At 35.2% G+C, this 26812-nt stretch overlaps 1 protein-coding gene across 1 annotated transcript in view; it reads left to right on the forward strand.

The window, feature by feature from the left end:
- CCDC178 (coiled-coil domain containing 178) overlaps positions 1-26812 on the forward strand; it is a gene marked incomplete at its 5' end in the record, with an annotated part of 131678 nt that overhangs the window by 71419 nt on the left and 33447 nt on the right. The window contains 1 exon segment of the mRNA XM_054285124.1: positions 7223-7354. Coding sequence (XP_054141099.1) covers positions 7223-7354 — 132 coding nt within the window.

Below are 26812 nucleotides of genomic sequence, written 5' to 3' on the forward strand. Positions count from 1 at the left end.
TGAAATGAAAACTTTCTGCATGGAAAATTGGCAACAATGAATCTAAATTTACTGTTAATGTTTTGGACCACATAACATGTAATGTAATGGAGCAACACTTCTATATTTTTTTCCCACATTATTCTCAATTAACATAAATGTTAGTTTTAAAGTAAATGTATTAAAAAAAGAAAGTAAGCATCTGTTGTGATGTAGTGGCATATTGCCACCAACTGCATAACTCTAAAGAATTTTCTCTTTTTCTTTTCTGGTCTTTGTAGGATTGGTATTTTCTTCCATTACCATTCAAAAGCAATTGATCAGAAGAGATCCTCTTCAATCAATCCCTGATTTACTGGCACTGTATATCATAATAATTGTTTACAATTTAATTTGTAATAAAATGTCTTCAAATTACTATTTTCCACAGTCAGTATCACTTTTTTTGCAGTTTGCATCAAAATCAAGATGTGTTTCCTGTTCTTTTGTTTTATAGTCTGTTGTCATTCATGTTTTCTGCAACGGCAGTATTATTTATTCTATTTCTTTTTGTCTCTGAACTGTAACTTGTGTTCTGCTTGCTCTAACACTTCCTTATTTTTCACTTTTTTTTGAGTCACTAATTCACTTCTATGCCTTCTGAAGCTTTATTCCAGACACGACTGGTGGTGTCAGTGACCCCTACTACCTGAAGGCACCGTGCTTGTACTTCCAGTTCACTGCTTTGATACCAATCTGTTCCCTTACCAATCTGTCCCCATGATATCAAGAAAGAAAAGAACTGTGACTTAAGAGTCATATCCAGGTTGCTGCCAGAAAATCCATCCTAAAACTACCACGGCATCAGATATTACAAAGATCTCCACATAAGTTCATTTTTTTATCTTCTTTTATAAAGCCAATTTAGTGTTCCTCCCAACACAATTTTACTTTTTTTTCCCAGGAATTATTGAAGGAAATTATCAAAACATTGACATTCATCTCATATTGCTTTAAAACTTAGGAACTTCTTGGTCTCCAGTATGTCTTTTGAATTCACCTATATGTATGTTTAACATATATAGTATTACACATATTCACCTATATATATTCAACAGTACAAGCAGTGCCATATTCTGGTCTTGCAAAACGAAAACACAAAATATCGTGTTGATTTCTAAAGATCTTGGCTATTGTTTTTCTTCTGCTGAACATCTGTGATCACATCAGATCACAAAATTGAAGTAGAGGCAAAATTTTAGTCCTAGACCAAGCTCTCCCCCATCCTTGAGTCTTTCGATAAAAAAATATGCTTTTGTCTCCTATCCACAACAAAACTAGTGAACTGTCAAGCAGCACTATTGAGGTCCATTTCTATTCAGTGGGGCATTGATAAACACTTCCAAATTTTGATAAACATGAGATAGATACTCACATTTTATGTTCTGAAGGACAACTTGTTCTTCTGGTTCAAAACTTCTTTACATGTAGCTATTGACACACAGGAGTAAGATTATAATCAGTTGTGAAATCTGTTTTGATCTTTCTTTAATAGTAATGAATTTAATACACATCCTTTTAGCCAGAGGTATTTTTAAGGTTTTTTTCAGATGTTTTGATCACAGGTTGAGTCCTCAGAATTCAGTAGTAGCAGGCAGATGTTCAAAAGGTAAACTGCACATGTATTTCTAATTCTCTGTTTTACAATTTGGAGGTAGACATCTTTATTGGGAAAAGCCCAACTATGTACTGTTTTCCTTTCACCTGTGAAAAATCAGTGTCACTCCATGTCCTGTAGGACAGACTGTTTTGTGGCCTTGCAAATGTTCACTGCTTTACCAGTTCAGGCCTCTAAGGTGGTAAATCCTTTGATTTCTCCAAGATGAATGTCTTAGTTATCTGGGCACCAAAGGATGCTGAAGAGGGATAAAATCAAGTATTTCTAGTACTTGAAATTGTTGTACCCTTTTATTTTTTTCACATCTTCTGCACTAATGTAATCATGGCTAAAGAGTGCATCAACATAAAATAACAGAGCATTCAGATATTATTCTACAACCATTGAATCTTTTTATTATTAAGACAATTTAGTTCATGCAGCAAAAAATAACTTTGGAGGGGTCAAGAATATTTCATACATAAGAAAGATTATATATGAACAAAAATATTTGGCTAACACGAAGAATTTTATATTATTTTATAATATTATACATTTATTTTTGAATACTTTTAATGTTAAAGCGGGCTGTCTGTGCTTATATTTCCTGATATTATTTTAATAGCATTATTATTTTAGTAGCATTTTTTCATTATTATTTTAGCAGCATTTATTATTTGTATAACTCAACATCCACATAAATTTTCTACCAAGCATTTAATGCTTATCTGGTTTTATCTCCTATATTAATTCTCCATTTGAGTAATTACAAGAATGAAACTTGTTTTTTTCAGAACTGATGGCGCTGCCATTAGAAGTGTTATCAGTGAAAGGCTACTTGTAGTTACTGTTACTTCAGTTTGCAGATAGAAAAAATGCAATTGTCAGAAAATATTTTACACCATATTCCTGTTGCAAGAATAATTAATTTTTTCAAAAAGGTCTCAAAAAAATTATTGAAAAATATGATCTCTCATTGTCTCTGTCAATCCATGTACATAATTAAACGTGCATCTTCTAAAATTCCTCCCAAACATAATAAAGAAAAATTCATGCCACAGATGTAAAAAGAAACTGTCTTTCAGATAAAGAGTTAGGTTCAGCAACTCTGGGCTATGTGGATTTTTTTCCTTTGGCTGAGGATACAGAGGAAGACCGGTCTCAGCTCAGGGACCATCAAAATCTGTATTAGATCAGTATGTAATATCAGCAACATAAATCCCCTGACTCATGTTAGAGCTTGTTCAAGCAGGGCTCAGCTGTTTGCAGTGTACCTTCAAAGGGATGCAGTTGTAGAGATTTACTGAGTAGCTGCGTAATCCTTGGTGCATAAATTACCAAATATCAAATGCTGGTGGCAGCATCAACAGAAGATCAGAAGTAAGGAAAGTGAATCACTGGTTATATTATCTCAATTTTTGTTGTATCTTCTGTGACTTGTTCTGTCCCAAACTATTTCCTAACAAGCACTCATTGATCAATTGACCCTCAGACAGGAAAAACCCCAGCATCCCATGCTTGCTTTAAAATAAGTTTCTTTAGCACAGTTGGGAGATTTGTCAACTCTATTACAATGACCTTGTGGCACTTGGTATCACCATGCTTTATATTCACTGGGAAGTGACATATTTGGTATGGAACAGACACTACTGGAAAAAACTTCTCTGGGGAAGTTCTGTGGAGTGTGAGGGACAGATGTATACGAACACAGTAAATTTAAAGGTAAGTTACTTTGGGGTTTGGTGTTCATATTATGAACAGGATACTTTATGCCTACAGAAAAAACCATCATTTCTGCATGGAGAAGCCAATTTCATTCCTCACAACATCAAGTTTAAGTAGTATAGCCAATTAATATAGATCCTTTAATAATTAGTTCATTGTGCTGATGCATCTGATTGTCAAAATCAATTGCTCTTATCTTTCAAATAAAACACTGTTGTCAGAGTGACCATTCAAAATGACAATTGACCCTTTAAACCACAGGGATTTATATCATTTTTATAGGTATATCATTATGTGGACAAAATCATTGATCTTAAGATTTGTCTCTACAACTCTTCACATGGAACCATAAAATAATTTTTTATGGATCACTTGTGACACAAAGTGATTGGAATTCCTCCTAGAATTCCATGTTCCTTTTAAATCTCTGTAAGTTTTTTGATATTCACAAGAATTTGTAGGCCTTAACTACATATAGTGCAAAGAAATATCTTCCTTAATTTGGTTTTAATATGGCTACTTTCACTTCATTTCTTTCCTGTGTGATTGAAATTTCATTTCAGGTAAGAGCCACCAAGAAATTCCTCTGAATTATTGAGTGTTTTCCACTGAAAAAGGAAACTTCATTTGAATGTGCAAATCTAAAACATTTCTTTCCATATTTTGAATGCAAATTCCAGAATGTTTGAAGAAGTCAAATGTACCAATGGACAAAGTGTTATGAACTAGAAGTCTTTGATCAAGTTTTGCTGAGGAGCAAAAGATCATGAACTGTGGTGCTTTTAATACATCTGTGAGTCTACAAATTCAGAAGTTTGAGTGTCACAGGTACAACACAAATGACAGAATTGTCCACTTGAATATCTTGCAATCAGTTTTGTGATTTATATCCCTGTTTTCCTAGATAGTAGAAAGAGGTGCAGTACATATTCTGCATGCCAAGTTTGGTCACAATTTGACTGTTTACCTCTTTCCGGAAGATAGAATTCTTTTAAAGAGAAGATGCACTTAAAGATTTTTTTTCCTGCTTATGTTCTGGGAAATCTTTCTCTGTAGAAATGTCAGTGAGTGAAAGTTTGGTACTTAAAGGACATATGCTGTTCACTTTCCAAACCTCAGCTCTTTTTTCAGAGGAGTGAATTGGAGAAAAAGAGCCATTTCACTGTGTCTGTCTCAGCTGACATATGCTATGCAATGAAGCAGTTTTGGGCACTGGACAAGCAGTCTAACTGCTCTAATAGCCACTGAGTCTCATAACATCTGAAGAAAGCTCTTGTCCTCTTTGGCATGTAGTTATTCATTTTCAAAATGTCTGTACCATTTAAAATTGTACAAAATAGTAGAACATCACTGATGTCCTATAAGGTAAGCATATTCGTGAAAATGACTGCATTTCAAACTTTTCTGTCTTTTTCCCCATACTCCTTACATATGTGAAAGTACTGGGATGCTGAAAACATTATGTGTTTTCAGGCATTGAACATATTAACAGCAAGTATTCTATATTTGTTAAGGAAACCTGAAAAAAATGTCCAAAGATCAAGATAATAATATCTTTTTCAATTAATTATCCATCTCTCTTTTCATTGTTTTGAGATTTCTGAAAGACACATACCATTTTAGTATTTTAGTGATTTAGAGACTGACAGTCTGTGCAGAAAGAATTTTTACATTTAGTTGTATAACCACAACTAAAGCCAAGGTTTTTAGAATTTTTTTCATAAATACAGAAACAAAAGTGAATATGCCTTTGATTAGACATTGCATAGTAAAAGGTGTAAAATAATTTTTAATATTGTAACTGTCTTGGGAACTCCCAAAATTTGAATAGGGATTGCTGGTAACCTGTTCAGGCATGCCACTATTTCCCTTGGATAGTTTTGTCTTTAAAAGGTGAGGCACTAAATTACCCACTTGGGAACAGATTCAGAAAACATACAAATCTTCAATATTATGCACTGGGATCCCACAAGCACTCAGACTTTATTAGTCCACTAATCCACAAAATTTTCTTTAGAGATATGGGAGGTACTAAAGCGTGGTTTGGGTTTTACCAAAGTCCCCTAGACCTCCTGGGTTGTGAGCAAACTTGTAGCTATAAGGCTGAAATGTTTGTTGGTTGAAATGTTTGTTGGCTGTTTGTTGGCTTTGTACAAGGCTGAAATGTTTGTTGTTTCAGAAATGTTCCCAGTAAGTTTTTATGTTGGTTTTCTAATGACAGCCTGAGTAACAGCAACAGGATCTTTTTTGTAGGCTTCACGTAAAAATGGTGCTTTGAATCTGGCCAAATTAATCTATACTCCTACATGCTCAAAATATATTTTTCCAACTTAGGCATGTACCTTTTAACCTAAAGAGTTTTCTGTCAAATGGGAGAAGAGCAACAGGGAGGTAAACAGAATAGCAGAATAACAGGATACAATAATCTTCTCTCAAAAATAAACCCAAAATTACAGAAAATTCCTTTGTTTGGGTTTTGGTGAGGCAACCAGTGGGCCAGGTGGTTGCAGCCCACCGCCTGTGGTGCTGTTTCACTCCCAGTTTCAGACTGTCCAGCCAGAGGGCTGCCCTCGCTCCCGCTGGGTCACCAGGCTCCGTGCAGGGAGGGAGCAGACGATGGTGACATTTGCTCCAGCTGCTCGAGTGGCTCTGCTTTCTGCAAGGGCACACACGGCTCTGCAAATGGCATCACTGAGTCCCCTCCCATCAAACAGGCTCTGAAGCAGAATCCTCCACCTCTAAAAGCTTTTACACTCAGACTTTTGCAACAGGAGGCTTTAAAATACTGCCTTAGACTGTAGCAGCCGCTCATCACATGGACATTTGGGCTTAGCTGGACCAGGCTTGTGCAAACTGTGATAATTGTTAATTCCTCCACCTTATAATGTGCATGTGCTTTTAACAGAAATACCTCCCAAATGTAACTGGCAACAAAGTGCACAAATTCATGAGTTTCACTCTTGCTTGATGGGGGCTTTTTGTGCTCTACTCAGCCAAGTAGCACTCAGTCACCAGCCATGTTGTTTTAAACACGCACTTTAAGGCTGTACACTTAAAATATATTTGAAGTAATGTTTTGAAGTATGGAAATCAGCCATCCTGTTGTTTTATGGTGATGAAATAAAAAGAAGTTCTGAATGCCCAATAGTGAAATTTCAATATTTATCTAACTTATGATTAAAAGTCTACCCAGGCTATCTTTACCCTAAGTGGTTTATAAAGGAAAATAATGAAAATTAATATAGAATTATGTGTCAAAAAATCATGCAATATCATCATTATAATCAGAGATAGCTCAATCAAAATCAGATTTAAAGGTATGGAAATATTTCTGATTACAGAAGCATACATTCCAAACAACTTCATCTGGTATTAGACAATGAGATTCCAACATTACATAAGTCTTTAAAATCAAGATGGAAACATTAAAATTATTAAGGAAACATACATGTATTTCATTGTGCCATCTTTTTTAACAAGTTGGGAAATCAGAGTTAGGAAAAGTAAAAAGTACAATGTATGAATAAATATGATGTGTTCTCTGGAAATTAAGTTTCTAGTTTTTATGCAGAAAGGTCTTCTGTAGTAAAATAGAGGATGTGAGGATATTTTTTTTTAGCAGTTACTACTGTAACTATTTGCATTATTTTCTGTACAAATCATTTATTAATAACATACTTTACTACAAATAAATTCAGAAAAATCCTAACCACCCAAATTTCATTTGCAGTTTTCCTGTTTTTTTTACTGGGACCATAATCTTATCTATCTTTTGCAGATGTTCATATTTAAATTATTCAGGGAAACTGCGTAAGTGACCTAGAATTATACTCTTTAGAAAGGTATTTAGTAGTAAATATAATCAATTGCTTTTGTCTTTAGGCTTCTCTGGATCAAATAATTAAAGAAAACCTGTGGTTATCTCAAGAGTATTAAATCTTTCAAAACTACTATTTAAACTGTAAAGCAGATCTCACAGAAATACATGAAAATATCATCATTGTGGGAGATGCTGTTAGAGGCTATTAGCAGGTAAAGTGCTAGTGTCACTCATTCCATTCGTTTATCTCTCCTCTAAAATTAATTTCTTCAATACAGCTACTTAGTATTAGTAGAACACCTGCAGTCCTATCACCCAAATTCTTTTCTTCTTGGCTATTTTACCCTTTCATATTTTCATTTTTGCTGGCTTGCTGTGGTGTTTTTGTTGTTTTTTTTTTTAATAATTTTTACACAGAAGTTCATCTAAGGTTTTTAAAATTATTTTTTTTTTAATTATCAATGCTGTGAAACCTAAGTCAAGTGATAATGCAGAATTTTGTTGTGGTAATGTAATCTCGATTAACAGAAAAAGTGTTTTCTGTTTCTTTTTCTTGTGTTTATACATACCTGTCAAAAAAAAAGCCTATCATTTCCAACTGTAATCAGTTAAATGTAATGTTCAGGTATTTTAATCAGGTTATTGCTTGTTTGCCTTCAATGTCTACATTTCTGAAAATTCATATGCATTTAAGTTATCACATTCACAGACCTTACCTTCACATCAAAGTTTTAGGAAGGAAACTTCTTTGGCTCAGGCCGTATGCAGGAACCACATTATGATATATTGATATTTCAGTCCATTTTCTCAATGTACGGTGCAGAAGTGTTCAAATTACAAATTATATTTACAATTCAGATTATTTGCTAGTACTTTACTTTTAGCAACTCATTTTATATCTTATACCCATATTTTCATTGCTCATTTCTTCTTACCACTGCAGTTAGTCCTGCATTTTAAAATTCACTGCAATTAGTTTGCTTCTGACAAATGTAAATAAGAAAATCCCTTCCCAGATGTTCTTGCTAACTACATAGGTCTTCTGTATTTCATAACAAAATTGATTTTAAGACATATATTCTTAGGAGATAACCATATTTGGGGGACAAGTTGGATATTTAGAACATAAAAAGCAGAAGAAGTAATTACCTATCTTCACCAAGTGAGTATAAATTATATTCTGTTGATTAGATAGCAGAGGTAATGCTAGGAGTATTGTCATTTAAATTCAGCAGGAATTATAGCAGGAATTTAAAGTATTTTTTTTTTATTTGGAATTACGATATACTCTCTTCAAGGCTCTCTACAGAGAAATCTATGTAAGGTTATTAACTGGATATTTTATTTCTTTGAATGTAAGAATATCTGCCTTCTGCATTCTCAGAATTTAGTAGTTCTTGGTGATATTTGTGAAAGAGATTTTACTCTCAACAGTATACCTCTTCTGGACATAGTGTTGATGATATTATCATGCATCTCGATGTAGTCTGGAAGCACAAGAAAATTGCAAATGAATTGGCATATATTATTGCTTTCTTCCTTCTCAATTTGAATACAATAAAATAAACATAGTAAAATATAGCAAAATAGAAATGCAATACCAACAGGATCTAGTTAATCAGCAGTTCTATATAATAATTTGGTATATAATAATTGCTTTTTAAAATCTTGTGGATGAATAAAGTGGTGATAAGGATGTTGCAATTCTATAGGAGCTTATAATCAGCTTTACAATACATATACCAGGCTTGTCATAGGAATCAGTGATGGTAATGACTTTGGAACTCTGGACAGTCCAGTAGTGTTACTGTAGAAAGAAAATAAATTCCTTTTGCAATATTAATTTAAGTATTACACAGACAACTTAATCTAAATCCCTTTTGACAACTCTTCCTTTTGTTCAATGAATAACTAGTCCAACTATTAAAATATTCCTACCATTCTCACATGAAGAAAGTATTTAGGAACTACAGCAAAAGGAAAAAAAAACATGCTGATGATATACATTGCCTATAAAAAGAAGATACATTTTCACTGTGGGATTTTGCTAATAAGCAAATTACAACAGCAACAGAAAATCAATTCTGGAGGAGTATCAAAGTAATGACTTTTCTTGGTGCTCTGTATTATATGTGCACTGCAATGACATGAACATTCAAGAAGAAAGTGTGCTCATCCCTACTTAATTCCTGAGAAATTTCTTCCACATGCATACAAAATTACTCAAAATTAAAAGCCAATTTTACAAGTACTAGTGTAATAGGCAACTTATTTTTGGTGGTTTGTTTTTCCTTATTTTCTTTTTCTTCATTTTAGTTAAAACACACAAGGCCAGGTTAGATGGTGATTTGGGCAGCCTGGCCTAATGGAAGGTGTCCCTGCCCACAACAGAGGAGTTGGAACTAGATGGTCTCTAAGGGTCCCTTCCAACCAAAAATATTCTATGATTCTAATGTTTAATTTGATCAAATATCATTCTTAACAAGTATTTCCCTATAATTCTTTACTTTGAGATACTCTTACCCTTCTTTTTTTTTTCTCTTAGTAGTTTGCTTACTGGAAAAAACTCTGCTGTCCACAAGACATTTTTTATGTACACCTTATATCTATATCTTCCAATGATCAATGGCGTATCTGTCATGTTGAATGTTCAGTCATCATTAAAATATGAATCATACATTCCACTTTTCCAAGATGACTTTGGGAATGAACCATCATGCATATTGATATTATATTTAAATACATTCCATTTAGTACCTAGTAATTCATCTAAACATTTAGTTTTGAGGATAAGTGTTGGGGATATTTTAATGGATTGGAGAGGTGTGGTTTGTAATGTTGATAGGCTATTAGTTTTCACATGTGCATTTTGGTGTGGCCAAATCCTGCGTATAACAGATTTGTAGATCGATCATTATGTGGTAGAATTTCAGTAACAAAATCTTGCATAATAATTCTTCCCTGCAAATATTAAACAGCAGTTTCATCTGGAAATCTCTGTGGGCTGGCATATTAGCACCAGGAATGTGATTATGCTTTAAAAAGAAATCTAATTTTTTAAAATATCTTTCTTTCGCACTGAATAATGTTAGAACATCTATTCCGTGGGTCAACTTTGATACTTCCATTGTATTGTGCTGATGTGCCAATGGCTGTATTGTAGACATCAGCTTTTTCTGTAGTTAAATATCTGAAACATAGAGGTATGACATGTCTTTATAAGTTAAGAATGTATTTACTTCTCTCTGCTATCTGTCCTTAACACTGCAAGTGGCATTGTCTTGCAAAATATTGACAATTGGTTTTGTTCACATATTTTTATTGAAAAACTATAATGCAAATTATAACTGCGTGAAAATGTAAGTAAAATATTCATTCTCATATTCACTACCTGGTCTCTTCAGGTGGCCACATTATGGTAATATTTTGGGGAGAGGGAGTCTATTAATTCCTGTTTCTTTTTTTTTACTTTCTGGATAACTGACATGTTATTGCAGTAAAACATATGTAGGGTCAATTCATGCTGAATAGTTATTAGAAACCATGATAACAAAAGTCATTACACTGCAGTTCAGTTTTGACAGTAAAATTTCTGCAACATTATCACAAATCCTCATGCATTAGTGCAATGATCCTTACTAGAGTTTCATATTAGAATCAAAAGACTGCTGTAGCATGCTTGATACAAAAAGTCATGCAAGTAAAGTGAAGTTCTTTTATACTTTTATAGATAACATATTTTCATGTCTTTCTCGTGCATGTATCTGACTCTGAGACCTCTCGGATATTTTCTCCATTAGTACGCTTCTCATCTGGGTCACAGCTATTTTAAAATAATGTCCCTGTAGTTTAGAAAGGCCAAATGTAAAGTAAACCTGACAGTAGGCACTTTCCTGTTTAGGTAATTAATTCCTTCTGATTTTGTTGTTCCTATGTATTAACCTAAATGAAAAAAAATACAGCTCTCATATAAAGAAAAATAATTTCTTATTCTAAACTTTGGGTTTAGTTCACTTATCTGGAGACCATGGTTTACTTCATGTCTTCACAAGACTAATAGGGAAAGCATAGTTATATTTTGGCAAAAACTCCCATCCATTCCCAATTTCTTACAAAATATACAGGAAAAATTAAACTGTCAAGGATTCAGCGTGAAAGAAATGGAAATTATTATAGGAAGAACTTAATCATTTTTATCCCTTTATATATTCAATCTTCAACCAACTTTCATAACTATTTTGATTAGGGAGATAAATGGGTAATCGAGCAGACATTTGGGTTTTGCCAATATAACAAGACTAGATAGCAGCTAGTAAGCAAAAATGTGTAGCTTACAGAATTTTTAACTGATATTCTTTTTGCCTTAGAGCTTTGATACTCTAATATGTTGACAGAATAGCCAGTTTCATATGAAAATATTAGGGAAAAAGATGTATCTTCAATAAGCTTTTTATTATGCAAATTTCCTAATCTTTCTTAGAGCTAATTACATTTAAACAATGTAAACATCAAGTTAATGTTACAATCAAATTTGAATCAATAACTCAATAAGTTCAAATGACTCAATCGGAATATTAATGCAATGGGCAACCAAACCTAATTATTAGTTTTGATAGCAAAAGGATGTTTTTGAGCTAATTTATGGCTAAGTCAGTCTCCCTTCCAGATGCATCAGCCAAATCAGTGGCTAGTCAGGTCACAGTTTTGCTGCATAGGACAACAGTTCTGCAGTCACAGAATGCAGTGAAGTCTGTACAACTTCAGTAAATAGGAATTAGATAATTTGGTTAGGCATTTCATTTTAAAGCTGAATGTTCTCTGATGCCATGCCTGGAGAGTAACGATTATGGAAAATTGATTTTTTTTCCCCTCCACAGTCATAGATTCATAGATATTTAGAGGACACTTGCCTTTTTTTTTTTTTTTTTTTTTCTACTTCAGGGACACCTGTAGTATTAAGATAAATGAGTAGGAATGAGATGAGTAGGAACATTACTGGTTTTAGTGGCCCACATTTCTTACAGTACACAGGTCTTTAAGTGGAGGGGTGTGAATGGTGATGCTATTGGGCACTAGACCTTGATTCACAGAACCAGCAATTTTGACTGCAGACCAAATATTCCTCCACAGTGATGTGACTTGATGCTGAGAAGATCATGATTCAGTCTTTAAGGGGTAACAGAAAAATAAACAAAAATGATCTTTTGTAAAACATGAAAGAATTTTGTCAGTAGGGGTTTCCTAATGTGTTGAATTGCTTCATGTCAGTAATATCCCTTAGAAACGAATCATCAAAGAAACGTGAGTGAGCTCAGCTCTTCCACCAGCAGCTTTTTACCTTATTGCCTGAATTTTTTTTGTTCTTTCCCAGCAGATTCTACTTGTAATTAAAAAGAATGATTGCTTTGGTCTGTTTTTTTTTTTATCCCCACATCCTTTTATATTTTTCCAGACTCTAAGCACCAGGCTGAACAGAATAGGAAAAGAGACACTGGGGAAGGACCTCTCCTGTACCAAGCAAAGTAGAAAGAGATGGACATTGCTAGCAATTCCATTAGACCACCAGTTCCAACATGTGCATAAATATTAATATGTTTGTGTGCACAAATTGCAGGAAAGGCCTGGCATGAGGCTGATCAATCCCTGGTCAGCTGTGGCTGTGATCCTCTGTCTTGTTTCATGTCTGTGAAAACACTGTAAAGGTGGAGAGGTTTTTTAACAAGCTTTGCAACACAATTCTCTCAGGAAGGAAACCTTATCCTGATCCTGTTTTGTGAGATTTTTATACTGGGAAATCTGTGAATGTGAGCTGACTTGACCCTGAAATAAGACTGTTTTTTCTGCAACATTTTACAGAGATATTAGAATTATTTTTGAGTAACAGTCTTCTTAAATTAAAAAAAAAAAAAATCAGAATCAAGAATCAGAAGAGCTTCATCTCAAGCTCCTCTTTTTATCTTCTTTCAAGTTTTAACTTTCTTTCTCTCTAAAGTAGCCAGGCTTAATGGTTGCAGAGTAATAAACCAATTTCTTGAAGAAATGTCCAAAAGGTCAAAAGAAAACCATATCTTATCTACTTGTTGGTAGATAAGACCAAGGCTGTGGATTAAATCCCTATTTGGGTCACTGACCTGAGAGCTGGGCTCAATGATCCCTGTGGGTGCCTTCCAACTCAGAATATCCTGTGATTCTGTGATTTTTAACTGCATGGATTAATAGTTTGAGATTTACATTCTTATTAGCTGCATAAACTCATGTTCATTCAGATTTACTTCAAACTTATATTAAGATCATTATTAAGGTCACAGAGTTACGGCTTAATCTTGCAAATACTTTATAAAAAATATTTGGTGTCAAAGTAACTTGACTTAGCACTCAGTAACTGAGAAAAAAACCTTGTAGAAAATAACAAGCAAAATTATCTAGATTAATAATAATCAGTTTTTGCTTTCCTTTGTAGGTCATAAGCACTTCTTAAAATCTTTCATGCTAATAAAGAATACCTACACTGTAACTCACCTCTGTAGGTTTGCTTATGTTAAAGTCTTTTAAAGCCTACATTTTCCATGTTTATTTGCTTGGAAAAGTAAAAATTCTTAATTGTTTAACATATAAGAATAATGTGCCTTGTTATGCAAACTGTAATTCTAGGAACTGGTAGAGACTTTTTGTTGTGCCTTCTTAAACCTTTCTGGTCAAAAAAATATAATAGCAGAAATCAGCAGGAATGTTTTCAGTTACAATTAGCTGGAAGTAGTTTGAAAAATAATTCTCAACTGTCTGTGTTGAATGTCTGCTGTGGGTTGGGGGAAAGGTATTACAAGTTTTTCTTTCATAAAATTAAATTTATTTCTGTTTTTAAAGGAGAAAAAAAGAGGCCAATGTGCTGACCAGCTCCAATCTCACTACACACTCTATAGTTTACAATATTATCGAAATAATTTCTTAGAGAATTCAAAAAAGAATAAATTTATATGGAGAATGTAATTCTATGCAAGAAACCATTTCAAGGAGTCTACTAAAACTGTCAGCAGACAGTTCAATTTTGGTTTTTTTCAAAACATGTTTACATGGGGTTTTTATTGAATTTGTAACATAGATAATATCCCATCTCCTAAGAAGAGCAGGTGGAATTGCTGTCTCATGTATTCAGGATAAGGAAAATTAAAAAAAGTGACATAACTAAGGCTACAAAACATCGCAATGCTTACTCTGACAGATTAGTTTTTAAAAAAAATGAGAGAGGGCTCACTTCAAAACAGAAATTTGGAGTGAGAAAGGAGAAATCATTTTTTTCCTTGAAAGAGAGAAGGGAACTGATGCACGGTATGATTCACATTAGTTTTCCAAATCAGTAATTTCCACAAAGACACAGAAATAGCCTAATGCAGATTTGGTTGAAGGCTTCATTAGCACTACAACAACAAGAATCAAGATCTTATGAAAAAGACCTATCTCAGAAAAAAGGGTAACTAAATGGTTTAGACTGTTCTGGAATTTGTCACACATCAGTCTGTTCTGGCATTCAGTGATCCACCTCAGAACACTCCACCTTCATTGTGCATCACAACCATGGCCTGCTTTGGAAATAATATTATCACTATTTTTCTTTAAAAGCTGCTCAGGTTCATTTCCAAACATAAGAATGAAGGGTGGCCACAGACTGTGGAGGAATTGCTCAGCGATGCTGATGGACAACATCTCACCCCTGTTAGATACTGAACCACCCACCACTGCAAACATCTCTGGGATTGAGAAGGGAGCATGCCAAAAGCAGTTATGCCATCCTGCTGTCCCTGCAGTTTTGAAAATATTGATACTGAGATACCAACAGATATTCTTCTGCATAGGAAGAGCCAGAAGGCAGAACTAGAGGGGTTTCTCTTGAAAGTAACAAGGAGACCAGGCAATGGCTCTTGGAAAGCATTACTTTAGCAGCTGAAGGGTACACAGTGAGAACATTTTGTTTTGTCTGGATGGAATAGATGAAAGAAAAGGTTTTTTATTCTTATGCACCTTCTCACCTTTCTGATGGAGATATCTGACTAAGAAACAAATTAGAAGATGTAAAACAGGAAGGAGTATATCATGTCTCCCAATCAACCATTTACTGACAGTGCTTTTTTTAACACATGTAAGGTTAATGATTAAGGTCTTTTAAGCATTATTTTTAAAGCATGGTCAGACAACAAAATATGAAAGCACACATCCAGAGTACAAAGTGGCTTGAAAACATGATTTTAAAGTTTCAGAGAAACACATAAAATTCTCTCGTTTCCCAAGAGCACCTGCCTGAATGACCAGGTTACAAATTATCCTTGGATAAGTCTATCTTGGTTTCTCACCATATTTTCACACACTGTGAATAATTAGTTTTGAAGGTGACAAAAAGGATGAAATACTCATTAAGATGTTCATCTAACAGTAGAACCCCAGGCTGAAAGAAATTTTAAGTAAATGATACAAAAAAGTCGTTTCATCAGTAATGCTGAAGGAAGAAACTTCACAATAACATAGGTCCCTGATCTGGGCATAATCTGAAAGGCATTTTATCTTCTTCCAAATGTCTGCTCTAAATCAGACCATGAGAATATTAATTTGAGTCTTTCACTTCTTGAGAACCCTTAACCCTGGGATTTTGGAGAACAAGCCCTCCTTGATTTTCAGGGTTTGAGCTCTATTCAGACCTAAAGTAGATGTCAATTTCCATCTTCAAATATCTTTCTACTTCCCTCTCAATAATGCGGTTGTCAGTATTTCAGTTTTTGGGAATGTTCCTCTTCTCTTAATGTTTTCCCTTACATGCTAGGGTTACTCTTACCTTTCAAAATGTCTAGGAGGGCTAGATGCATTTAGCATTTTCCTTGAAACTAGCAGAAAATATGATCCAAATGAATAAGTGAATCTTTATTAGAGGAAAGGTTCATTCTATACCCAGAAGTTCCCTTGTATACTTAACTGTTTGGTAAACAGCCCTTTCCTTCAACGACCTGTGAAATTCTGGCACCTCCCTTTTGTGACTATTTGATATTTTACAGCAAGGATATGCCTTTCAATCAACCTGAGAGGCCATGTCAACCTTCAAATTAAAAAAAAAAAAAAAAAAAACCACACTGATGTATAAGAAATTAAGTTATTTTCAGACTGCTGCTAATTGGTTGCTATCAGACATTGACTGCAGTGAGCCAGTCTTTTGGGGCAATGGTTTTGGGGTGAGTGATACCCAGCTCCTTCAAACTGATTCTCTCTCATACCTCTTTTTTTAGTAGTACTTACATAGCCTTTTCTGTAGAGCAATGATGGTGGAAATTTTCAATCTGACCTGCCATGTACACTCACAAATTCTATCAATTATGAAAGAAAATTTAAAGATCCCTTTATGTGTCTTGGTTATAAATTAATATGACTTTAAATATATTTGTCTTTAAATAAATAACTTAGAGATGACACTGAGTGCTTCCTGAAGAATTTCATGCTTGCATTAAGGGAAATATTTTGTTGAAAGTTAAACTGAAAGAATACAAGGCAAACTGCTTTTCCTTGCTTGCCTGAAGGAATTGTATCTAATGCTCAGACCAAAGAGGTCTGTAGGACAGGAGTGTGATGTGTCCCTGCCCCATGACAAAGACAGAAATGAAGCAATGACCTAGGCTAGAAATTCACTTCTCTAGGGAGCAGCTGCAGCACATTGATTTGTGCTCTTGGGTATGAATTGCTGCAAGTCACTATAGGTAAACCCAGAGTTTGATATTTGTTGGAATAAATGAATCATATAAATATCCTACATTTATCTAGCCCTTTTAATAAAAAAAAGATTCACATTTTCTGAAAAGAATTTGCTGAATTGAAGACTGAAAGGCTGAATAAAAAAAAAAAGAGATTGGGAATGAGAAATCATGGTATGAACAAGCACCAGAAATGATCTAATTTCCAGAGATAAACTGTGTTAATGCAGCTTTACCATTCATTTCCCAGTTACCCAATGTAATTTTGTTGGTCTTAATATGTTTTACCACTAAATCTAGCCATTTTTGACATTGATTTCAGAGCAATTTGTGTAACAGGTCAAGGGAAGTGGTGCTTATTGACTGCTGATTGTATATGTTTTTCCACCTGAAGTGTTATTGTTAATTGACATGCTCTTTCATTTTCCTGAGATAATTTTTACTCTTTTTGGATAACTGCCTGAAGTTCCCCCTTGGTAAACTATGTCTCTTTCATGGCAAATATCAAAAATAGTTTTGAAAATCAGAAAAATTGCAGACACAAATTCATCCCTTCAACAACAGAACATCAAAATAATCAGATTCAAGGTAGTTTGTCAAACACAATTTTCCTTTGGTGTGAATATATGCTGTCTGCCCCAAACTAAATCACCCATTTCTAAATGTCTTGTAATCTGGTCCCATACCATTATTTCGTGTAATATTCTTGCAAAAGAATTTTGGCTAACTCTAATGGCCAAAATTCAAAAGTTTTCTGAATAATTCTTTTTGTCCTGAAATATTGTGGAATGTTCTACATCTATTATTCGGTGATTGCAGGTCTTATGTTGCCAGACTCTTTACCTCAATTCTTGGAGAGTATAAGACCTAATTCTGGCTTTTTGCTTTCCCTTATGAAGTTTTTTATTGTATTTCAAAGATTGCCCTCTGGAATTTTCTTGGTAATTGTGCACATAGGGATAGGGGTGGTGCTTACCTTTCTGATGTCAGGGCTGCATGACCAGCTTTCTTCAGCTGATGAGAGCAAATTGGCTGAAGTAACATATCAGAAAGAAAGCCGAACATAATTTTAAACAATAGCAGTCTGATTTCTGCATTGGCAAATCAGCAGATAACAGAAGGGTTTCCTCATGTTCTTCTTTTGAGAAGTCCAGTGTTGATCCCTCTACAATCACTTGTGTTTACTTTAATTGATTCCCAATGTGTGTTTCTCCATTTTTATGGTGGCTAAAATGACTTTATGGAGACAGCAACAAAGACTCCAATAAATACTTCCCTTTCTTGAAATGTCATATTGAATGTACATACTCTTTCAAATTAATTGAAATAATGACTACTTTTTATCATCCACCCAAGCAGACTCCTTTCCCTGTATTACACTCTGAGTCTTGTGTTCTGTATGTTGGGATCCCAGCAATGCTCCTTGCAGGGTTGTTCTAGGAATAAATTGACACAGGCAGGCAAAAAAAATCTCTCACTGTTTACCTCACTCAGTGGCAGGCATAAAAGGCAGTTATCTACTTTAATTGAAAAAAAAAAAGTGAATTGAAATATCAGGATTATGTAGTCAAAAACAAGATTTATACAAAGAATTGATCTGTAACCATGAATGTGCTGACTCTGCTCGAGCTGCATAACTTGCAAAACTTGCTTTTAGATCCATGAGCTTTGTCAGTACTCTCAGCAAAATCTGGAAATTCTCCTCAGCACACACTCCACAAAGGGACCACCTTCCTGGGTACCTGTGCCCTATATGCAGCCCTCAGAGAGCACACAGCTGCCACCAGCCTGGTGAAAACTCCAGCCAGAGGATTGCCAATTGACATTCTAGAAGAGGGCCCTAAACCAAAGAGCAGAGTTTTTAATCTCTTGGCCTTAAGTGACTGTGGACACCACTTGATTTCAGTGCAAGTCAACACTAGTTACCTTAAAACAGTGCTGCAAACCCCAGAATCATAGAATGGTTTGTGTTGGAAGGGACCTAAAAGATCTTCTGGTTTCAACCCCCCTGCCATGGTTGGAGCCCCATTCTACTGATTATTCTGTCCCCAGGTTCTCACTCTATTGCAAGGTTTATGTCAAGAATTGTATGGACTTCCACTGTTCTAGTTGGCTACACCAGAATCTTAGGCACACCAAATGTGCTCTGTCACTCCCCAGGTCCCGGCTGTGCTTTCCTTAGGCCAGCTGGGTGCACGAGCCTAACGTACATCATACACAAATACCTCTGTGAGGGCTTCCCTAAAGAAGTGGGTTTAACCCCTGGAAAACCCTCTGGATACCTGGGAGTGTTGTGATGGACTGATAGAAAAAGGAAATCAAGCCTCATTTGCTGAACAACCCTTGCTCATGTAAGTTAAGCAAAAATGATATCTTTTCAATTTATGCTTAGTACATTTGACCTCAAAGTCAGTGAATGATATAAAATATTTACTTGTTATGGGCTTTTTTTCCCAGAGAGAATTTTTCCAGAGAATTATTTGCAGTATTAGTCAACTAGTGTCCTTTGTGAATCCTCTTAAAACTGCAGTTTTGTAGAACAGACAAAAGATTCCTCATCTTGAGATGTAACAAAAACAAATTCAGACCCACTCCTAGCAGAAATCTCTACCATGCTACACAAGCTAATATGTCAATATTTTGAAGATATGTTTCTTTGGCAGCATATTGTAAAAGAAAATTATTTCTATTATGTTTTTCCTATGTGTATCTGAAAACAGCAGTATATACTGTGTCATATCTATATCTATATAAGTGCCTTCTAGAGATTATATTCATTTCACATGTCAAATTCAGGCTAAGCAAAATGTCAAACTTTGTTTACTAATTTAATACTTTTCTTTTAATATCCTGTTTTGGTTCTCTAGTTATAACACAGATGCACCTAAAGTTCGCTAGAAACATTTGCCATTAGCTTCTTCAAAAAAAAAAAAATTAAATTTGAGGATAATCCTACCTCCAGAGCTTATTCTGTTCCTGGCCATTGACTGTGACAGTGAAAGGCTCATCTGAAAGCACTGGAGCATCCCATCTAAAAGCATAAAACATATTACATTTCATGAAAAAGCTAATTCAGATTGTTTAATTCTGGTAATATTGCCTCTGTCACCTTCAAAATCAAAATGTTCTTTCCTGTTATTATAAAGAAAACAACCAAATTGCTTAAAAACCCATTTGAATACACAGCTGCCTTATGTTGCATACTAATTTGATTAAAAATGCTTGTGCCTCACCAGCATTTTTTGCATAAAACACACTAGTGAATTTAACAAAGAAATATAAATATATTTTCGCAATTCTTGATGACAGAGGTGCTGCAGTGTCCACAACATCCCTGGACAGAACAAAGATCTCCACAAAGGGTTGGGAGATGTTAAACTGGAATGTCTTGCTGTATTTGTTTGCTCAATGCTTTGGGCACTGTGCCAACCTCATTGCGAATAACTGCATTAGTCAAGTGTATCCAAATTATTACAACACAGCGTCCATCCCAGTTATTGCTGTTGAAGCATTTTCTGAATCTTCTCATCGCTACAAGGGTTTGTTTCAGGGGTGAGATTTGCGTAAATTCAGGACAATTTTAATTTTAGAGGGAAAATCTTAACATCTTTACAAGTTGCTTGTTATTCCTAGAAAGAGTAATTAAGCAGTAATTGCACTACTTTTATTTACATATGCTGAACACCTTGCCTGAAAAGAGGAACTGCCATGAAAATAGAATGAAGGAAAGAGGAGCCAGAGAAGTCATTGTTTTCTCACTTGATAAAAATAAGAATTGTTAAACAGTCATCTTGCCTTCTTCTATCTTCACTATCTTAGCTTACCTCTCTAATTTGGATCTAGATGAAGATGTTGCAAGAAGTCTTTGTGGGTTTCTGTTTGCCATGTTTTTACAAGGGAGATGGCAGACTGTATGTGTTTTAGTCTTTACTTTCCTTGAGGACATCCTCCTCCTAGCGCAGAGATGTCCAGTCCTTCTCAGCACAGCCACCCTGAGCTAAGGTATGTCTGCAAGCCTCAAAACATGTGTGTTACCCCCTCTGCAGCTCAGGACAGCTCAGGTTAAGGTGCCTGGATGGCTTGAAAACAATCAAGTAATACTGAGCTTTGCAGCCCTCACTGGCTCACTTCTCCTCCCAGCTGCCCATTTGTTTTATTCTGCAATTTCCACCTCAGTGTAGTGCTGGCCATGAGGAACAGTTCTGACAGGAGAGAAGTGCTGGAGCTGCTTGAAAGCTGCTTGCCATTCAAGGGATAAATTTGGATCTTGGCTGCTATATGCAGCAGGGCTGGCAAGGCAAAGAAATATCCCTTCTCCCTGTTTTGGAGCCAGTGTTTTCCTCCTCTTACAGTGGATGACAGTAATTTTTTCTATTATCTAGCCTCAGTGGAAGAAGATTTCAATCTGCCACATTAGTACTGTGTCCTTAAGCTTTCTGAACGCTAGATCTATCAGTAGTCTGTATTTTATCAAGCCCCTTGGCTGGGAGCAGAAATTGTGGCCTCTTGTTCCAGTGTATATGGCTGTGTTTGCTGCAGCTGGCAGTTTTGCCTGGTGCACCTTATTTTCCAGGAAAGTATATATGATTGGACCATGAAACTGTAAATTATCATCTGCTAAACTTGGTTAGAAGTGGGAAGTTGGAGTAATTAAAAAATATTTGACATTATATTTAAAAGAAAAAGAAATCTACATTTTCTGTGAAAGAAATTTTTTAAAGCCATTGGCTTTGAAACACTGATATTTTTCATTGTACAAAAATCATATTTTGATAGAGCAAATACATTGTAAAGATGTACACAGAATACATTATATATTCTATATATTACATATAATTACATGTTTTATGTTCATGTCAATGTTTTCATGTACTGTACTAAGTCACAAGTAATTTAATAAAATGAAAGTCTCAGAAATTATCAACATTTAATGAGAAAGAAGAAATATATTTTGGAAATATTTTCATGTAAAAAACCCCCAAAATTATAAGACACTGAAAACTTGGAGGACTATTCCTTTGGTAGAAAACTGAAATTTTAAATGTTCTTTCATTTATGTTTAATAACTGCCAAATATCTTTTTTTATTACTTTTAATAAGTGTTGATTTCATGGTGAAAAATATATATAGCAAAATATTTTGGAAACTTAAGCCACTGCCTTCTTTATCAACTCCAGACCAATGTTTTCTGAAAACTCTATCATTTTCAGAAAATATTTCCTCTTTGTCTCACTAGGTTTAGTACAAAATTATGAGTTTTAATGCCAAACCACCAAACACAAGTTTTGTCCAGGATAAAGTACTCCTGATTTTCCACACACAAACAAATTATTGTCCATCAGCTGCAGAATGGTGGTGCCTGTGTGCAGTTCTGCAAACAGCACACAAGGGCAGTATGGTGGATTATCCTGCTGTGAGTGAGGGATATATGATTTCCCAGTCAGGGATGGACGTACCTGCAGAATGGATAGATGGATGGAACTTCTGCAGAGTACAAACCATTTAGCTAGAGGCATAACTGCCATGTCTTGTGGTGCTCTTTGTAAGTCTATACAGTCTTTTAAGCTCCACCATGATATTTCTGTTCCTGCCTTAAATAATAAAATTACTTCACACTGAACCCTCTTTACATAGTAAAAGAATGCACAGTGACTAAATGACAGAGCAGCCGATGCGTGGTAACCTTTTCATGTGTCAGAGACCTCTGACAACTTGAGTTTTACATATGCTTTTGGATTTTTAACACTAAATCATCCATTTGCCAATGCTTTTACAGAGCAAAAAATTCTGCTGTTGAATGATCAGAGACTACTTTTGCTTTATTTGGACAAGAATGGACATTTTTGAGAGTTTCTAAGATTGTTGTAAGACTGGGGAAAGAATTTAATTTGGAGTTGTTTTATCATGATAGCTAAGTGTTTGCATTGGATTGTACTCTGGTGATGCCACTGATACATGCAATTTTGAAAACAATTGCTCATGCAACAAGAGTTTTGTCTGTTTTAATAGAGCAACCTGAAGTTCTGTATATGTATGTTCTCTTAACTCTTTAAATATTGTTTATTTTCCTCCTGGCTGGTTTGGTGCTTCCAGGGTTTGTCTGTGGTCAGAAATTCTGGAGTAAATAAGGCAGCCACCCTCTTTTTAGGTCTCTGAAGCACTGATGGTGCACATACTCCCCAGTGGCATTGTGTATGTACCCAAATATGTGGGCATTCATACGGGTGTATTTACATCCCAAATGTGCTGGGAAAGCAGGGGGCAATGACAGCCTTTGGATCAGAGAGCAGGTCTGAGAGACACACAGGTGGAATGCAGATAACCACCTCTCTCTCATTTTCACATTTTGACATTCATCAAGGGACTTGACATTCCTTTTTCCCATTTGGAAAATGTTACACCCACCAGATATTTCAAATGGCATTTTTTCTTCTGTGGGGAAGAACAAAGGCCTAGGATAATTGATTTCTCCCTGCTGTCATGTGGAGCATCCTATGAAAGGGATTATCTTTGGTTTCCTTAGTCAATATTTTGCAAACATGTTTTCTTCACAGAAAAGAGATCTTGTGAAGAACAGTGACCACAAAGAAAGATATAAGACTGTATCTCCTTGCAAAATTATTTGATCTGTTACACTTCTGACACACCTATAGAGGAACACATAGGAGCATGAAGGGGAATTAATGAAAGATACTAAATCAATGTACATGAGATAAAATATGTTCCTCTTTTCTTCCTCATACATTTTCTTCTATTTAGATTCAAGGTGATCAAAGTATAGCAAACAAGCCATTAAGAGAATTTCTATGGTACTTGAAAGATCTTTAGCTACTCGGAACCTCTGTGGGGAACCCAGATTCCTGCAGCCATAATTTCCTTCCAGAATTAAATGAAAGACAGTTCTAGTGCAGAATTATAGCTAAAATGCTGTAATTTTCTAAAGTGCTGCCCATGACCACAGAAAGTACTCTCAGCCACTGAATAGTGACTGACAATCAGTTCAGTGAAGTCCAGCTGCTGCTTTGAGTCTGGGATTGGAACATGCACTCTGGGACACAGGGGCAGCTACCCTGCAAGGGTATTTTATTAAATTAACAGTAGTGAATGGTGCATAAAATTGTCACTAGGATGAATTTATTATAGTATAATTTTATTCTCACATTATTCTGTATGGGGTGCTACCCCAACAGAGTTTCCAATTCAGTAGTATGCCTGAAGCCAGGGGTTCTATCAGCAGTGTGTCAAGGGGTGCCTCGCTCTCATTCATATATAATTTACTCTTATTACATGAGATTTTTCTATTTTTCTGCACTAACAGTTGTATATTTTCTAATGAAGGTTTAAATCAACTGGGAACCAGAGTATAAATAGAGTTTCAGTATTTTGTGCCAAATATGGATTGTTTGTCTTCCTGTTAGTTATGGATTGTGAGTGTATTATTGCTGAAGGAAAATTTGGGGGGTTTTATTTTTGTTTTGTGTATTTATTTACCATTTAATATAAATTACAGAAGCTTTTCAACTGCTCAAAATTAATTATGTCATTAGAAAAAATGTCTGAGATTATTAACAAAAACACATGAGCCTATCTAGCCTGCACAGGTCAGCTTTGTGCTTATTGAACTTGTGAAGGTAACTCTGACAGTATTTTGGTATTTAGCATTTCCTAGCTGAATTTAGATAAAAGCTGCCTAGATGCAAGCCCTTCTTCAACATTTTCCAAAAAATATTAACAACACTGCTACAGAACTACACCCCAAATACAGGTCTTTACCTTACCCTTTAACCACTATATTATTCTCCTAAATATGCCCACCAATCTATGTATAAACATGTCAATAATATTAAGATGGTTGCCTCCTGATAGACTGTTACCATTATCAAAAGGGTCTGAGAATGAGCTCAGAAGGAAAAGTACATCTGTAAAAAGTGTTATGAATGAAATAGATATTTAAAGAAGCTCAGTATGCCTGTGTAAGAGATCTTAACCTTTGATAAATGGCAGAGTTGCAGAATTGAATTCTTCATATGACTTTATTTAAAAGCTTTGACAAGGACATGTTCTTTGAGCCTAGGACTGTATTTCTACTCATCTTGACTTGTTTAAACCCAGTCTGGAACCGGGATTTCAGCATAAGTTTCAAAAAATCTACACACTATTGAATGTATATGGCTAGATTTTTATCATTCCCTTCCCTTGAAGCTCCACTGGTGACTTTGCAGTGCATGAAAATATCGATGCCTGCTCTGAAATAGCGCAGAAGAGAGAACCTGAGCTTTGATCTTTACCCTTCAGATGAGTGCCATAGCCAACTTCTGGTTGACTTAAGGCACAAGTGAACCCTTCTGTTAACCTCAATCCCTCGTTTTTCACATGTGTCACCTTGATATGAAACAGGAAAATGTTTAAAATTGGGAATAAGCATGTGGCACAGGAAGGTTCTTTCCTGCACATCCCTAATGCTGAGTTTTACTTAAGTTCAAAGGCCATCCTTTATAAAATGTAAATATTAAGGTATTTTTTTCTGTCTCTGTCAGTATACTTTTAGCTGAAATTGACACTTAAAAAGCTCCTCAGTAGCTCTGCAAATCAAACATTAATGTTTAAGCCCTGAAGAGTATTCATCAGTGCAACTATTTTGCTGAGGTAATAAATATAATTTAAAGGAATATATTCGATTGAAGACTATCATACTGTGTTGCTATCAATTTTTATATAATGAAAGAGATTAAATGAATCCTTGCTAATGCATTATTGGTATGTGAAGAACAAGAAGAAACAAATTACACACATTTTTCCACTTAATTATTGTGCTAGACACATTGTCATATCATTGACCTATTTGGTCATGCCCAAGTTAATCACGCCTGAACTTTTCCCAGTGGGAAATCAGCTTCTTCACTTCCTGTCTTGCAGGAATATCAACTAAAACTCAGTCACATATGCCCACAGCCTGATCACTGCAGCCCACCGTATCCGTCGTCTCCAGCAGAGAAACCGCGATCTGCAGCGTGCCCGTGAGAGCCCGTGTCAGAAACTCATCACTTCCCATGTGCTTCCATTCAACTCTGTTCAACCACTTACTACACTAAATTATACCAATCTCCACTTGAAAAAGCGTTCCCTTCTTTTTTTTTTTTTTTTTTTTTTGTTGCTGTTGTTTTAGTTGTGTTTTGTTTTGTTTTGTTTTGTTTTCGGTGTTTTTTTGTTTTGTTATTGTTTTTGCAGGGAACTGTTTTGTCACACTGAAATAGAGTTTATGTGCAGTGACAGCCTAATAAGCCAGCAACTTTAGTCGCTTATTAAAGTCAAGCATGTGTCTTTGTTTCATGTTGCTAATGATGTGGAACCGTGGAGGCCCGAGTATATTTCGTCTGGACGGTGTGGGAGCGAATGCTGAGAGCTCATTACTTGGCTCCCCATTGGAATCCTGCAGGCTTCTGCTCATTGAGGAGACTGTGGGGGCTTTGACAGAATTATTATACTGAATATTTTTAGACTCATTAACTATATCACCAAAGCAAAACATCTCTTCCTTAGATGCAAATGGCTGCAGCTACTGTGGCTTTGCTTTAGTTATTACAGAAAAAAAAAAGGATGAGGCTTGAAAACAACTTAGAGAAAGGATTTTCATGCCCGAATGTTTGAATTTGTAACTTATATTGGCAATGTGTAAGCCTTTTTTACCACATTTAAGCCACTCATGTCTAAGTGCCATTTAAAAATGCATATATTCAGTCTCATGTAGTAAGTGGTGCTCAATCCTTTAAACTTAGAAAGCGCTATTGCTATTAAAGTACATAGCAAAATAGGAGCTTTTGAAATTCCACTTTCTACTCCAAGGTGAAAAGATTTAAATGTTAAAAACTCATGTTAAACTAATTATAGATGCTTCAGTTAAGCCTTCAAAGGTAAAGAAATTCAGAG

Source organism: Melozone crissalis, unplaced genomic scaffold (genome assembly GCF_028551555.1).
Source record: "Melozone crissalis strain CALT ecotype California unplaced genomic scaffold, PUWL_Pcris_2 ptg000042l_1, whole genome shotgun sequence".
NCBI classification, from domain to species: Eukaryota; Metazoa; Chordata; class Aves; order Passeriformes; family Passerellidae; genus Melozone; species Melozone crissalis.